Here is a 16,340-nt window from a genome sequence, read left to right on the forward strand (position 1 = left end):
TCAGATATACTTACATTTTGATTTCTGCAATGTGGTGCATAAATTGTCAAGTAAATGAGACGCATCTTTGCCTCCACTGATTCACTTGCAAAGTGTTGAGTAAAATTATATCGTTGCAGACCTCCTTTGGGTCTTTTTATTATCACTACGACACACATAGTCCCCAGTTGGTAACATTGATTTCAAGGCCCTCCTAGATGAGAGACTGGCATTCCACTTAATGTCTATGTTCCATGCTGGCATGGATTGGAGAGTTATTAATGTAGAAATATGGTATCGTAGCTACTAACAGTTGAGGGTTGCGTAGTCTAGACGGCGTTTTTAGATTTCATTATTCTCTTTAACCCGGGCAAGGCCGGGTATTTCTGCTAGTTATATATATATGTATGTATATATATACAGAGAAAGACTATGAGAGAAGGAGAAGGATCATGAAAGAAAGAACAATTTAGAGAGATGAAGATTAATATTTATTTCTACTATAAGTGCAAGTCGATTACATCAACCCAAGTGCTGGAGTGGCACCTTTTTCATCGACCTCGGTAGGATGAAATGCAAAATTGACCTCGGCGGTATTTGAACTCAACACTTCACGATGGAATAAATGCATCTTGTTCGGCGCGGTAATGATAATGTCAGTCTACCACTTTGACGAAGATATTAATATGAATATGAATAGTAAATTATGAGGAATTATTCTAACATTATTTCTTATTCTATCATTTCTATTCTCCTACATAACAATAAAAAATAATAGGAATGTGAGCTGAAATGCAGTTTTCTATCTCATTTTGTTTTTCAATTTCATACAATTAATATAACTTGTTGGTGACAGAAGGAAAATATGGCTAGTAAATATTCATTGTATTTGTACTGATTTGATAGTTAAATGCTATTTATATAGTTATATTACATTTGTTAAAACACTCTCTAGCTATACACTATGTAATAACTAAGGTAAATTCTAGTATAAAGGAACTCCATCAAATAAGTCTCTAAGATATCCTATTATTTCACTATTTTCCTATTTAATCGCATCCAATAATAAACGTTGAAATTGCGTTCTTAGATGTTGTCAAACAACTCTGTAACTCACAATACAAATGTGTAGATAGGAAATACCGAGATATTAATATCGATTTACTTTTCTAAATTCATATTTATTCGGATTATATGAATCTATGTAGTAGTAGCGTAATCCAAAAATTAATACGAAAAGTGAATTCGCAACGTGACCAAAACAGAAATTCTCGTTTGCTTTCAGAATTCTCATCTGGATTGTCAAGCATATCGTCTATTTCAAATGGTACAATCATTGTATCGAAAACTTTTCCATTACATTTACTAATCCTTTGCGAACATTAGAAATACATGTTAGTATCAATATTCGTTATTTACATAACTTTTCTCATGACAGCTACATTTTGCTTCATTCATCCTTTGAACACTACTCCCACAGACTTTCAATAATTTGCTTTTCTATTTGCGCAGCTGTTAATGCACTTTATATTTCTAATATGCACAGCGGCTAGCATCGCAGAGTAAAAGTTCAAGATATAAAAATAATCCTTGGTGTTAAAGTTTTATTCTATGTATCTGACTTTAGTTAAGTAAAGGAAGCTCAGTGACTATGGACATTAACACCACTCATATGACGAACTGTAAGTATAAAAATTGGTTGCTATTCCAGTTCTATTCTGGGTCAAAAGAAGAGGGCAATTATACTGAGTGAAAGAGTGTTCCATTGATATTTTAACTTTCTATTCCTCGACGTTAATCGCAGAATGTTATGAGATTAGAGAATAATGTAAACCTTATTTAACACCTTCGTCAGATTAAGAAGAGAAGTACTAATGAGCATTTTATATTGTCTCTTTTACCGGCGGGAAGTAGGTGCTGTATTTATCCTCAGATTGGGGATTTGGCCCAAATGTTTTCAAGTGATTGTACTCTGCTAAATTCCTTCTAGAGCCAGGAGGAAGACTTAAAACAGGCTGCCGATTAAATCAATCACCAGAGAAACGGAAAGGGTCTTCAACAGATCCTATCAATAACGTTTTATTAAAAGGATTTTGAGAGAGAAAGCACTTTGCTATCTATTTAGCCGTGGAACGGAACACGAAAAGGCGTAGTTATAGATTGAACACACCTCCATACCTGTACAATGTCTGGGATTGCGGAAGCAATTCTCATTATTTAGCCTCAAACCAACATTTATAATGCATATTTATGATTAAAGATATTAAATTTATGGCAAACCCTTGATTTTATGGCTATGTGGAACCAATGTAATTTTTCATTCCTTAAGAATGTGGGATGTGAAGGTGATTTGATAACCACATTTGAAATTCTAACTAAAGTATAGAATTTTTATCATTATCTAAGAATGCTTAGATTTAGTTGTTGAGATTGAATGAAAAGACAAGAATAAATAAAAAGCGAAGGTACTTTTATGTGCGATATTCCAAAGCGGATATGAGTGGAGGTTTCCTACGAAGACGAGCGAGTCTTGTCACATTTATAGACTCAAAACAGAGATTGCATATTCGTGCATCATCAATATATTTATTTCTAAAGGCTGCGAGCTGGCAGAAATGTTAGTACACCGGCGAAATGCTTAACGGTCTTTCGTCAGTCTTTACCATCTGAGTTGAAATTCTACTATGGTCGACTTTACCTTTCATCTTCTCGAGGTTGATAAATTAAATACCAGTCGTGTACTAGAGTCGATCTAATCGAGTGACCCCCCACCCCCAAAATTTCGGGCCTTGTGCCTAGAGCAGAAAAGAATATATGTTTTCCTAACTGAAGGGCATTCCAACTCTATGTGAACAATGTACTCTACATACTTTTTGATCTTTCTAATTTAATGCAGTAAGATAATAAAAATTCCTAATAAATTTCAAATCTGGAATTATTTACTGTTTTATAATTACGGTTAATCACAATTGAATATTTAATATCGATCCTCCAAACAATACTCTAGCTAAAAGAGACAAGATTGCAACATTCATTTATGGTGTGTTGCTTCATATAAGAAATATGTAGTGTTTCTCTATGAGCATGGACGGGGATGATGGAACTATGACGACGCACATCGAAGTAGTTACGTTACTTCCAGTGCATTAAACAGAATTATGATATTCGAAAAGCAAGAGCTGTATATATTTATACTTAGAGTATTTGAACAACGCGTAAGTACAGTTACTAGCACAGTGATATAGTTTGAGTAATTCTGTCTTCCTTTATGTTTACAAGTCTTCAACTGTGTCCTGCTAGATAAGGTAAGTGTCATTACATACTGAGTTTTCGAAGACAAAATTGATATACTTTCGATTATAAAATCTTTCAATTTGCTGCTAGTTATGGAGTATATTATATTTTAATTCCATACGGTATTGAATATCCCAGTTTAGTGTTTCTTTCAAGGAAGCAATACAGAGCCGATGTTAATTTATAAGCAATCTGCCTTTTTAATTGCAGTACAATACTCTACTGATAGAATAAAAACGCAAATGTTTCAGATAGATCAATACCTCGCATTTACAGAAACCATTCAAGCAGCAATCACCAAATAAACATTCAATAAAAACATAATATTACAAAATCAACTCAATTCTGGTGGAAGGCAACTGAGTCCGGGCGCAGATGAACTGGAACAGCGGTCTTTTTGAACCGGACAGAACGCTAATCCGGTTAACCTGCGCTCTTGACATTATCAAAATCAACCCAACCGAATACAAAAGAAAGCAACATTATATGACACAAATAAAAATCAATAGGTTTATATTGAAACTCCATTTGAACGAAATTATTCGCCAACAGTTATTCAATAACATTAAAATAGTACATATCATAGAGCCAGGGCCGCAATTATAGAGTGGTTGTGTATTGCATCAGACTAATTAGCTACCAAACTCAACGACTTTGATGCCTTGCATTAACTAACACAAGCACTTATATACATATGCATACATACATATATACATTCATGCATACACGCACACACATATGTATATACATATAGTGTTACTGAAATCGAACTGTTGGTGTAACATTCATCCGGTTCCTCTCTGTCTTATTACATCGGTATAACATCCACGATCAGTTTCATTCACGCGCAACAGATACATATCACTTAAAATAAATACTTCCAAATTATATTCTTTGCATAAGAACAAATAGATTTACATTAGAAATTCTGTGCATATATGGACGACATAATATCCCCAAATTTTAAAGAGAATATGGAATACTGACCTTCAACAATCGGTCTACGTACAAGTCTCAGTGAACTGGTAATTTATACATTCAAAATTAAAATAGTTTTGCAACTTGCAAACTTGTATGCTGTGATAAAAATCGACTATACTAAGTGTCACTTTACAGCGTTAAATGCTGGTTCAAGCAATATGTTCCCAAAATTAGAATAGCAATTGTACAATTGAAAACGAACACAATGAACTAAGTTTGAAAACAATTCAAATTGAGTTATATATCCACGCACACCCACACACAAGCCTGGCCACTCACACGCGCGCATGCAACCACACTACACACAAACACCTATCCACGCATATATCAATATATATAACAAGTGAGAGAGAGAGAGAGAGAGAGAGAGAGAGAGCGAGAGTAATCGCATCGTTGTAGAGCCATTTAATAACAAAAGTAAAAGTTAAAAGCCCTCTATTTTTAGACGTGTCAAATCTTTTGCAGCACAAACAGGGCCAAATCACTGACATGCATCTACTTCAAAAGGTGGGAATTAGCCTTCCCGTTACCGGAATCAATTTCTTAGCATCCCTGTACGTAATGGAATATATATATATATATACATTACTAGAACTGAGACATGAATTTGTGTATATTGTCTATAAATCGACAGAGGAGCTACATCTGACGGCCAATTTAATGTTTTATATGAGTGTGTACATGCACCCATATACATTGACATCACCTTATATTAAGAAGCATTTAGAAAAGGAGAGTACCATGACAGTCATAATTACTTCATGCTCTCTCCACTTTGCTAACATGTAGTTTATTTGTAAAAACATTTCACAAATTTTCCTGAAGCAGCTAGGTATGAAATTTATTGAAATATATAGGGAAAACACTAGATCAATGGATGCAAAGGAAAATAATTGTAAAACATATACGTTAGTTAAAGGAAATATGAAAATAAATAAAGCTTAAACTTTTTGAATAAGTCAGTTGTTCTTATTAAACGCGTAGCTTAACCATTCATATAAAGTCCTGCCCGAGGAAAATGGAATTTTCTTGAAATATTGCAAAACAGCAGCAATAAAGTGTCTAGGAATTTACTTTTTCTTGAAATATCTCATAATAATGAATTTATATATATTTTTTCTAGTACGGTTTATTCCTACTGGCACTCAAAACTGTTATGTTAACTCTTTGATAAAAGAAAACGTTTTAGATTATTTTTCCTTTTGATAGAACAGAAATAATTTTTCAGTTGCTTATATTTATTGTTACTTATTCATTAGTAAAAGAAATATGTTGTAATTCTGGGATATAGCTTAAAAAATTAGATTGCATTATAACTATACAAATTGAAGTATAATAAGAGAACAAGTTGAAATGATAATATATTTCTCATCACTAATATACAAAAAGTTACGTTTCTATGTACAAAAAGAGTAAATGTTCACTAGGCAAGATACATATTTCGAATTCTAACTGCACACTAATCTTAAGTCCTAATTTCAATCCCAATGTACCTGATTTCAAGCAGTGTCGGTTTGTTATAAACACTGTTTTTTTCTTCCTTTTATGTTGTATTATGAATATAATGATTTATATTATACAATGTTAACAAATGTATCACTAATGACATTTATCCCATCTTTAAAGATCTATATTCACTTATAATATCGTTCAGGTTCAACATTCGATAGAATATAAAGCTGTAATGCAGTACTGAGTAAAGTAGTATTTGAAAATTTTCTTAATATATGCGGTGTTGTTAACTTTAATACGTAAATGATGTTTGTATTGTGAAACACTTCATCTGGTATTTCAAATATAATCGTTTTGAGATTATTCAGTAAAAGGTTTCGCTGACGAAATAGCTACGGAAAATGCATACAATACATTATCTATAAATGAAATCATATTCAGGTAACTTCATATGTTAAAGAACTCGAAAGATAAACCTCAAAGCTAAAACTTCTTCGAAAGAATTAAATGAAGTTTATGTTTGATATCGTGTCAGTAAACCATACAACACAAATTTAGCTTAACAAAAGAATAATTTAACGATCGGTTGGATTGCAAATACACCAGGATTTTCTTATTTACAAACGAAGAGTTGATGTGAACGATTTGTTCGAGTAGAGTACCGAGAGTAATGCATTGAAGTATATAATTCTAGACAAAATTTGAAATTAATATTGTCATATACATGTAATTCATCTAACATACTGTTAGGTTTTTTTTTTTGCCTACAGATTACTTAGTGTGTATAATTATTAGCATTCGTGATATAATTCAAAATCTTGCTTGGTTGCTTTTCTTTTCACAGGTCTAAGTTTGTTTCAATGCGTTCTGTCCATGAACTTCATTTAATTTATTCGGTTATACTACTTCCCTAAATATTTGAAGCCTCGTTCGAAGGTTGCAAATCAATAATATGGTTCATTCTAGAGTCTCTGATTTTATCACTTTCCAGAAAAGTGAATTCAGAGCATTGATTAATGTTTAAGGTCGAGCAAACTAGGGTACGAAGAGAGATTGTTATCAATACCATGAATGCTATGGAACAGCAATGTTTGATACAAATAATTCGTGCATATTGATTTTGACCACCAAAAGGTGAGGCAGAAAGTTTCCTGTCTTAATATAATAAAATATAAAGTTGATGTGTCAGATCATACACACATAGACAGACATTAATGTATGTATGTGTATATATATATATTTAATTATTTATTTATTTACTTGCTTAGAAATATAAAATGCATGCATTGCAACGGCATGGCAAACAAATTTTGTGCAAACAGCATATATTTTTCTTTTATACACTTAGCGTAAATAGCATGAATTCTGGCCGTTGGGAAAGTGTTCAACCAAAGAACAAATACATTTGAGATAACTAAAAGTATAGCTATATATATAAGCTTTTACTTGAGACATGTTTTTGCAAATATATGGAAAGAAGTAGAATCTATTACGACATTTGAAAATCAAGTAAACTATTGCAATCAAATTATAGGAACGCATACTCTCGTACGGCATATGCTCGATTCTAACCCAGATTACTTTTCCTCAAATACCCTTATAAGCGTATATACATATTTGTAGAAAAAATAACTTCGATAAATATTGATGTTTGCAAGGGGACTGAGTGTCTCCAACATAGAACAGCAAAAGTGATATGAAATTACATCTAATATGAGCACGATTGTTATATAGAAGATTGCGTTTCCCTCCGGAAACAGTTCCGAAACCATATGATGAATTTGATCAGATAAAATGCTTAAATAGTCTTGACTATTAATTCTGCCACAAAAGAAAACCCTTAGGCCGGCGGATTTCCAAGATATACCCCCCTCCCAGATCATCACAGATCCTCCTCCATGTTTAACAGTCGGACGAAGGCAGTTTGAATCAAATGCTTATTTTGGCTATCTCCACGCATGTACTCGACCAGTGGTCAGAAATAAGGTAAACCATGATTCGTCCGAGAAAATAACATTATTCCATTGCTCTAGGGACCAATTCTGTAGGTTTTACTCTACTCTAATAAACATTTGCAACGTTTGTTTTTGACAGTAGTGGTTTTCTGATTGCAGTCCACCCGTGAAACCCGGCTTTGTGCAGCACCCGGCGAATATGTTTTGTGGAAAATGGTTTCTCGAAATGGTCATTAAGCTTAGCAGTAATTTTGGGAGCTTTACTTTTGTGACTCTTTCTAACAATTTGCATAAGAGTCCGATGCTCCCTATCTGAAAGTTTTGGTTTTCTTCCGGAATTTTGTTTCGACGAGAAAGTTTTTGCCTCTTTCACAAAGCTGTCACTACTTTCAAGACAGTACTTCTTGATACACCAAACATTTCGGCTGTTTTCATTACGCTAACGCCTGTCATACGAGCACCAACAGTTTGACTTCTGGCGGAATAATAATGGCGGAATAATACAAAATAATAATAATAATAATAATAATAATAATAATAATAATAATAATAATAATAATAATAATAATAATAATAACAACAACAACAACAATAATAATTAACTGCAAAAAGGATAACAGAGCTAAATATTTCGTGCATTCAGTCATTCGGAAGCTATTTTCAAATTGTTTTGTCCATTAGTTTGGCCTCCTGTATCGAATAAATACACAAATAAACAAGCTGCCTCTTATATATGCACACATAGACGTGTATCCATTATACATATAATAGAAAATACATTTCATTCTTATTACGTAAATTCAATTACTCTAAAATAATTTTCATTGATTCACGTAATATTTATTCACGTAATATTTAGTCACACATAGTGTGTCTGATTCCTCGAAGCTTTCTCTTTCTGTACTGTAGTACTATTGTGCACTACATGTACATAAACATCCACACATCACTTGTAAGATTTTTGAAAACCCCACAGAAGAGATTTTCAATTTCGTGCTCATGCGCGCTTGACTAACATACAACACCATTGTTTGTAGATTCCGTATTTAATTTAGATAATTAATTTCTATGTATAATATTGCTTGAAGGCTATTATCTTTAATTTTTGTTTCTTTTCTTTTTTCCCGAGCACTCTTGCTAATTTGTTTGCATATTCAAATAATTGCTAGCATAACTGCAAAATATTTATTAACGTAAATACTGTTCATGTTTTTAGAGATGGAAGAGCAAGCACTTAACAAAGTATCTGTCAATTACGTAGAAAACATCAGGAAAATCACCATTAGAAATGGCAGAATGGGTAAATGAAGAGTGATATTGTATTTACTATAAATAAAAGTTACAAAATTAATTACTCCTGTACTAATAATGCACATTTCATTTTTCAAATTTGTGTCACTTCTGACTGAGTAACTAGCTAACAATAAAATAAAATGTAAGAAAATAATACAAGTGAATTAATCGAACCAAATAATAAAAGCAAAGTAGTGAGATGGAATGATTAGAGCGTGATGCGATGTGAGAATCTAAGTATAGAATACCGAAAGTTAAATGAATAACATCAGTTATTGATTGTTCAGTTGGGATAATTCAATTTGTTTCTAGCGCTATTATCTTCAATTGCCTCCAACAAAAATGTGTACAATACCAGCACAGAATAATTTCTCCATAATAGTACATTTGTTTCAGTTTAGTAACTATTTTATATATGCTAAGGAAGATGCTGCAGGGCCATCTATATTCCACTGCTGCTGATTGCGTTGCAATTATGGCTGTAATTGTCACAGATGATAATGCTGATGGTTTGTCTGACTTTTCGGTTTTTGTAGTTAATACTTCTGGTTTAATAACCCTTGTAATAATTGTTTGTAATATAGTCACAAGGCATGAAATTCTGTGGCGATGGATAAGTCCGGGAAAGGGACCACATTATTACTTGAGTGGGACTATAGTTTGTCAATACGTCCTCACTGTTTACCTTTGTGAAGAATTACGTCAATCCTTTTTAAAATAATAATAATAATAATAATAATAATAATAATAATAATAATAATAATAATAATAATAATAATAATACAGGGATACCTACCAGATTTGCATGAATATAGAAATTTGCTCTACTAGGAACACTAAAGATTGATCGAAAGATACTAAGGATTTTGATTCCAAATCTTACATATTTGTGCACACCATTAAGTTCTAATGATGATGATGATGAAGATGATGACGATGATGATGATGAAATTACCTACACACATCATCATTAGATCACTGAAGTATAATGACGGTTACAAACATATAGGAGTGTTACAAGACGATAGGTTAATGAAAGGAGAGATGGAAAATTCACTAAAGATTATACGATAAGAAACAAAATTAAATGGCAGGAACATTATTAAAGCATACAAATACTAGAGATATGCCCGTATTCATATACTCTACTCCGTTTCTAAAATGGACAAAGGTCGAGCTACAGAACCTGGAGAGAAATAATAAAAAAGCTTTTCACAGCGCATTGCAACCTAAAAATAATACCGATCAATTCTACCTACCAAGAAATAGAGGTGGCCGAAGATGGTTTAACGCAGAAGGCCACGTTAATACCACTCAAAAGTTATGTTCTGCAGAGTAATCAAAGATTACTATCAGCAGACAGATATGCAAAAATTGCCCGAAACCCTTGGAGAATTCAGAGAGAAAAGACCCACAGAGCAAACAGGTGGAAAGAAATAGAAATACATTGCCAATTAATGAAACAAACCGAAAATATCGGACTTAAATATCACTGGCTCTGGTCGATGGACGGGAACTTAAAATGAGAAAGAGAAACGCTAATTAGAGCTGTTCAGGTACAAGCCCTAACAACAAACCTGATAAATGCAAATATAGCAAATCTCAGTCAGACAACAAATAAGGGAATCTGCAGGAAACGTTACTAATGAATCAATCCCCTTTTGAGCGTTTGCAGCGTACTAGCACAATAAAAGTATAAAGAATGATGTGACTGTGTAGGCCAAAGTGCGCATTGGGATGTTAGCCATGTGTATAGTTTGAAAACAGAAAAGTGGTATGAACACGAATCAGAGGTTTTGATAGAAAATGAGAATTACAAGATCTTGTGCGATTTCCCCATAAAGATTGACCATACTATTGATGCAAGAAGACTGGATTTAAACATAGAGGACAAAATAAACAAGCAATGCTAGCTCAGAGATTTTATAAGGTCACAGATTTGGTAATTCCCTATAGCAGCTGATAACACCGTCATGGTCATCGTCACTCCCCACCCCACCACCACCAATACCACCATTACCGTCATCATTATCATGATCATATACTAAACAAATAGTACAACATCGAATTCAGCACCAAAACAGGAATCACTGAATCTAAAACTGAGATTAGCACAGAAGTGGGCATTAACACAACGCCTTGGAATTTACAGTATGCATACAATAAATATGATGCCTGTTCTTCATCTTAGTAATAGACACAATATATTTTTTAAACTAATATCAAACGCGCAAACCTAATAAGAAAATTAAGTATCATTACATAATATAGAGTACAAATTAAAAATAAATTCAGCAAGTATTTTAGGCCAGCCATGAACAATAGAAATATATCTCTCCAGCTCAACATTCCTATAAGATACCCTAGCGTGATGTGTAGCGATATGATAGAGTGTCAGAAATTCTGTATAAAAATATGAGCTTCGTAAACCAGAATGTAAATCTGATTGACATCTATACACATAGAAAAATTCACAGATGAATGGACCGAAGCATGCTGTATACTATTTTGCATACATACTGCAATGCCTATACTAAACACACCAATAAAGCAATCGCTAATTTAATGCTTTACCCGCTAGAAGAAATAGCCAACTCTCCAACGAAGTAATAACATGTAGTATTCGGAAATGATATATTGATTGATGAAATCTTGGAATATCTTCGGTCAAAGGATAGTAGGAATTAGGTCTCACAGTAACAATGACAAATTCGATAAAAATGCTCTCGATTTATAAAAGGCAGATATGAGATCCAAGAAAGCGTAAGTAAAGGTGTAAGAAAACTACGCTTTAAAAATATGCTTAAATATATATAGATTGACACAAAAAGAAACAATTTATATATAAATCATATGCAAAAACCAAAAACCTAAGATCGCACATAGAAACGTTAATCTTTCATAAACCTATGAAAGTAGCGCAGCCAAACTCGTCATATTCTATTGTAAGCTATTACATCAGAAAGAAATAGTAGCAGAAAGCGAAACATTGAAACTTGAAACATAACAATGGAAATTAAACAATGAAATTAATTTCTCAGACAAAAAATAAATCATTCAAAGTATAATCAATAGAGTCAAATCAAAAGAAGGAAATGATTTTTGGATGGTGACCACAATAAAATACTCGAGAGAATGCTCCACCGTAATGAGATAAAAATAACCCTTGACCCAGTACATAGCAAAAAACGAACACCAGACACCCAGGGAATTATGTAGTGAACCAGGAGTCGCTCAAATTGAAAAAATATTTCATATGAAAATTGATAAAAATGGATTGAAGCATATATCACTGCACTTGGGATAATAAAATACCTATGGGGAATAATATTTAAATACAAGTGGGTACTCCGACAAATTGAATAGTCAGAAGTGTTCACTAATGCCAGTAGGCTATAAATGTAATTTATACAGAAGCTATGGTAGTGTAGGCGAAAACTTTATGGCAATATACACCACAACACAACCTCCCTAAATATACTGGTCAGAAAAAAATTCACATTATAGAAGGAAAAGATCAGACCTATTCTTAAACAGAGATATAGGAATGAAAGAGAATATTATGAAAAATAATCAGACATTCAAAAGAACTACAAAACCAAGAAAAATGAATATCGATTTCTATCATTGTTACAGAGGTCGCGAAATACTTAGAGTGGGAAAATCAGAAAACGTAGCATAGGAAGTTAATTCATGAGAAAGCATTGAAGGAAAATATAGCAGCTAGGTGAAAACATACAATGGAGAAGAAAATGAAAGAGCTAAAATATACAATAGACACAAATAGTCCAGTATAAGTTGCTCATAATTTATCAGCCCAATCAACATTTAGCAGCTAGTTACAGCATTCATGAAATCGTAATAATTGTATTCGTAACACTGTTAGCTACAATACTTTATGAACACCCGGGTAGATTTAACGTCAAAAAGTTAAAATATCTTATGAAAGAACTGAGGCATATAAAATTGATACGATAGAGCACAGAGAAATATGTAATCTAACATTAAACATCTAATCCCGTCGCTAAGGAAAACGCTGTGTAAATGATATAGAAGTCGTCCATATCGCTATAGCAGAACATTCACTGTTCTCCGACAAGGAAAGCACATATTTACACGCCGTCTTAAAATTAACGTAGGACATATAATATTCGACTTGCAAAGAGAAAAGATATGGAATGAAACGGAAAAAATTCAAATAAGCAAAACTGGTCTTAAAAATACAAATGTAAAGGGATTTGTTTTCAGGCATCAGGTTTGAATGTATTTAGGGAAGCATTGAAATTTTTAGAAAAGATGTGAACAATGTTTTTGTATAAAAAAGGTTATACGAGTAAAATTTAAAAATAGAAAAGGCGATATTTCATCTGTTTCGTTCTTTTTAATCATATTTTCCGTGGGTGTCTGAGTGAAGCCATTCCGGTAATAATCATTGCATTTTCTTACAAACATTACGCTTCAGATAATATTACATGATGCACTATTTGAAAAGCAGGCACATAACTATTGGAGAGCGACTCGGGTGCTATTCCTGGTAGTTCGTCTGATCACATAGAGACTCTGTCATAAGCTCGCCGGATATCATTTTTATGAGGCATGATTTGCTGAAAACTTACAAATATATTTGTTAAAACCTTCGCCATACATGAAGTGGAATAGAATGTGTTACATAATAATTAGTATGGTACAGAATTATTAAGTTGGAAAATTAGCAAATATTAACCAAGTTCCAGATTCGTAAAATCGACGACATTTTGTTTATAGGCAGTTTTTTTTCTGTAATCATTGAAGTATCTAGTAATCAGTGTAGATATCACAAGCTGGTATCTCTTCTATGAGGAAATATGCCGCTGCGATATCTATAATATCACTTGTTTGATGATGAAAAATAATCTCATATAGCAATTCATGAAGCAATTTTATATTAAAGTACATATTTTGCAAAAAGTTATTTCAACGGCTTTTGCTGTACATTGTTTATGAGAAACCTTTGCTTTCATGTCAATAAAATTGCATTATAAAGTATTTTATTATCGAGTATAATCTTCTCTTTAGAAGTTGCGACGAGTTTGATGTTATTTATGTATTCATAGATAACGCCAAAAATTGAAAAACGATGTAACGAATAGTACAAAAAACAGTATTAAATTCAGAAACATGACTTTAAAGTTACATATCTCTCGAGGACCAATGGCTTGCAATTCGGACACAAATGTGTGATTTAGAAAACAAATTTCTCATAAATTCATAATTTGTAAAGTGCACTTTAAGTTTGCTACAGCAATTCATATGTTGTCACTGTTTATCGCAACTCGCTCATCTGCTAAATTTTTCAATAATTTTCAGCATTTCTGTTTACGTGTATGGGCCATAATTTCCGCCACTTCCTGCCTGTACTTACCTGTTAAATATTTCTTATATGGTGTATTACATATAATATTTGACACCCCCGCCTACACATATACATGTCTGTGTGTTTGTGTGTACATGTGTTTCTTTATTGCTCACAAGGGGCTAAACATAGAGGGGACAAACAAGGACAGACAAAGGGATTAAGTCGATTACATCGACCCCAGTGCGTAACTGGTACTTTATTTATCGAACCCCAAAGGATGAAAGGCAAAGTTGGCCTCGGCGGAATTTGAACTCAGAACGTAACGGCAGACGAAATACCGCTAAGCATTTCGCCTGGTATGCTAACGTTTCTGCCAGCTCGCCGTACATGTGTTTCTCTATGCCTGTAAGTGTACGTATGCATATAATTATCTGTACGTGTATTTGCGTGTGCAAGACTATATGAATATGTGAGTTTGTGTGTGTGTGTGTGTGCGTGTGTGTGTGTGTGCGTGTGTGTGTGTGTTGCACCTATGTGTCGTCTATTTTTAATTATTTGAACACTTCCTATAAAGGAGGAGTTGGTTTCTGGCGAACATACAACACTCTTTTGCTAGAATGTTAATAAAAAAATACAATACAACATTTTACATTTCGTTTATATATTGTATTTCTCTTGCACCCGTTAGCTGATTCATTTCTTGTTCTGAAAACCGTAACTTTTCCGGTTTATCACTTAGGCGTTTATTAAGGTAACGAAACGCACCATATATTATTTGTATAAACGAGGATTTGTAATCTAGAAGCTGAAGTTGTTTAGTTTAAACCTATTTTTGATGGTAAATAGGTAAACATATTTTACTATGGTTTTCGACGTGATATTCACAGCAGCAGATTGTTACACTGTGTTACGGTATATATAATTTCTTGTTCGTCCAAAACAACTATATTTGCCCCGTATTTTGTATTTGGTAGAAATTTTATGGTAATTCTCCACTTACGTATGTATACGTCAATGTAGGAGCACTCCGTCGGTTACGACGACGAGGGTCCCAACTGATACGATCAACGGAACAGCCTGCTCGTGAACTTAACGTGCAAGTGACTGAGCAATCTACAGACTCGTGTACCTCCAACGTAGTTCTCAGCATGACATATAGCGTGACAAGGCCGGCTCTTTGAAATACAGGTACTACTCATTTAGTGGACTGGAACAACGCGAAATAAAGTGTTTTGCTCAAGGACACAACGCGTCGCCGGGGATCGAAGTCACGACCTTAGGATCGTGAGCCCAATGCTCCAACCACTAAGCCACGCGCCTTTATAAGTCAATGTATAACACAATTTATCGTGCCAGTTTAAAAAATGCAGTTATTTCCTATATGGTGTATTACATATAATATTTAACTCCCCCACCCACACACATATATGACTGTGTGTACATGTGTTTGTCTATGTGTGTAAGTGTATGCATGCATGTAATTATATGCATGTGTGTTTGCGTGTGCAAGACTACACGAATGTGTGTGTGTGTGTGTGTGTGTGTGTGTGTTGCCAGTTACGGTTTCAACAATATAGTTCGTAATATAAAATCGAAAGACTAAATAAACTTACCAAGTAGTACTCTGGCAGGGGCTGCGTCTCTGTTGATCCAAAATGATATCCAGGATAGTGCCACAATTAGGTAACAAGGTAAATAAGTTTGTAGAATGAAAAATCCGAGATTTCTGGTAAAGTAAAACGATACACCGAGGATCGAATAGTAAGCTGGAATAAGAGAAACAAACATGAAATTAATAGTTAGTAATATGGACATTTCATATACAGCGCAGTCTGACCTCAATTTCTCCCCACGCCTGTCTCTCTCTCTCTCCGTATATGTATAAACGTAAATTCATATTATATGTAATACTTACGCGTATCGAAACAGACGTGGACTCGTATATATACACGTATATACATACATACATACATACTCACATACACACAAACACACACACACACACACACACACGCACACAGTTATATATATATATATATATATATATATAT

The 16,340-nt window shown here is 33.5% G+C and overlaps 1 protein-coding gene across 2 annotated transcripts in view; it reads right to left on the reverse strand.

The window, feature by feature from the left end:
• LOC106873251 (gamma-aminobutyric acid receptor alpha-like) overlaps positions 1–16,340 on the reverse strand; it is a 647,142-nt gene that overhangs the window by 68,003 nt on the left and 562,799 nt on the right. For both annotated transcript variants that reach the window (XM_052970713.1, XM_052970714.1), the window contains exon 7: positions 15,903–16,055. In XM_052970713.1, the coding sequence (XP_052826673.1) occupies positions 15,903–16,055 (153 nt within the window). The remainder of the gene's footprint in view (positions 1–15,902; positions 16,056–16,340) is intronic.

This window comes from Octopus bimaculoides, chromosome 9, assembly GCF_001194135.2.
Source record: "Octopus bimaculoides isolate UCB-OBI-ISO-001 chromosome 9, ASM119413v2, whole genome shotgun sequence".
Taxonomy (NCBI): domain Eukaryota; kingdom Metazoa; phylum Mollusca; class Cephalopoda; order Octopoda; family Octopodidae; genus Octopus; species Octopus bimaculoides.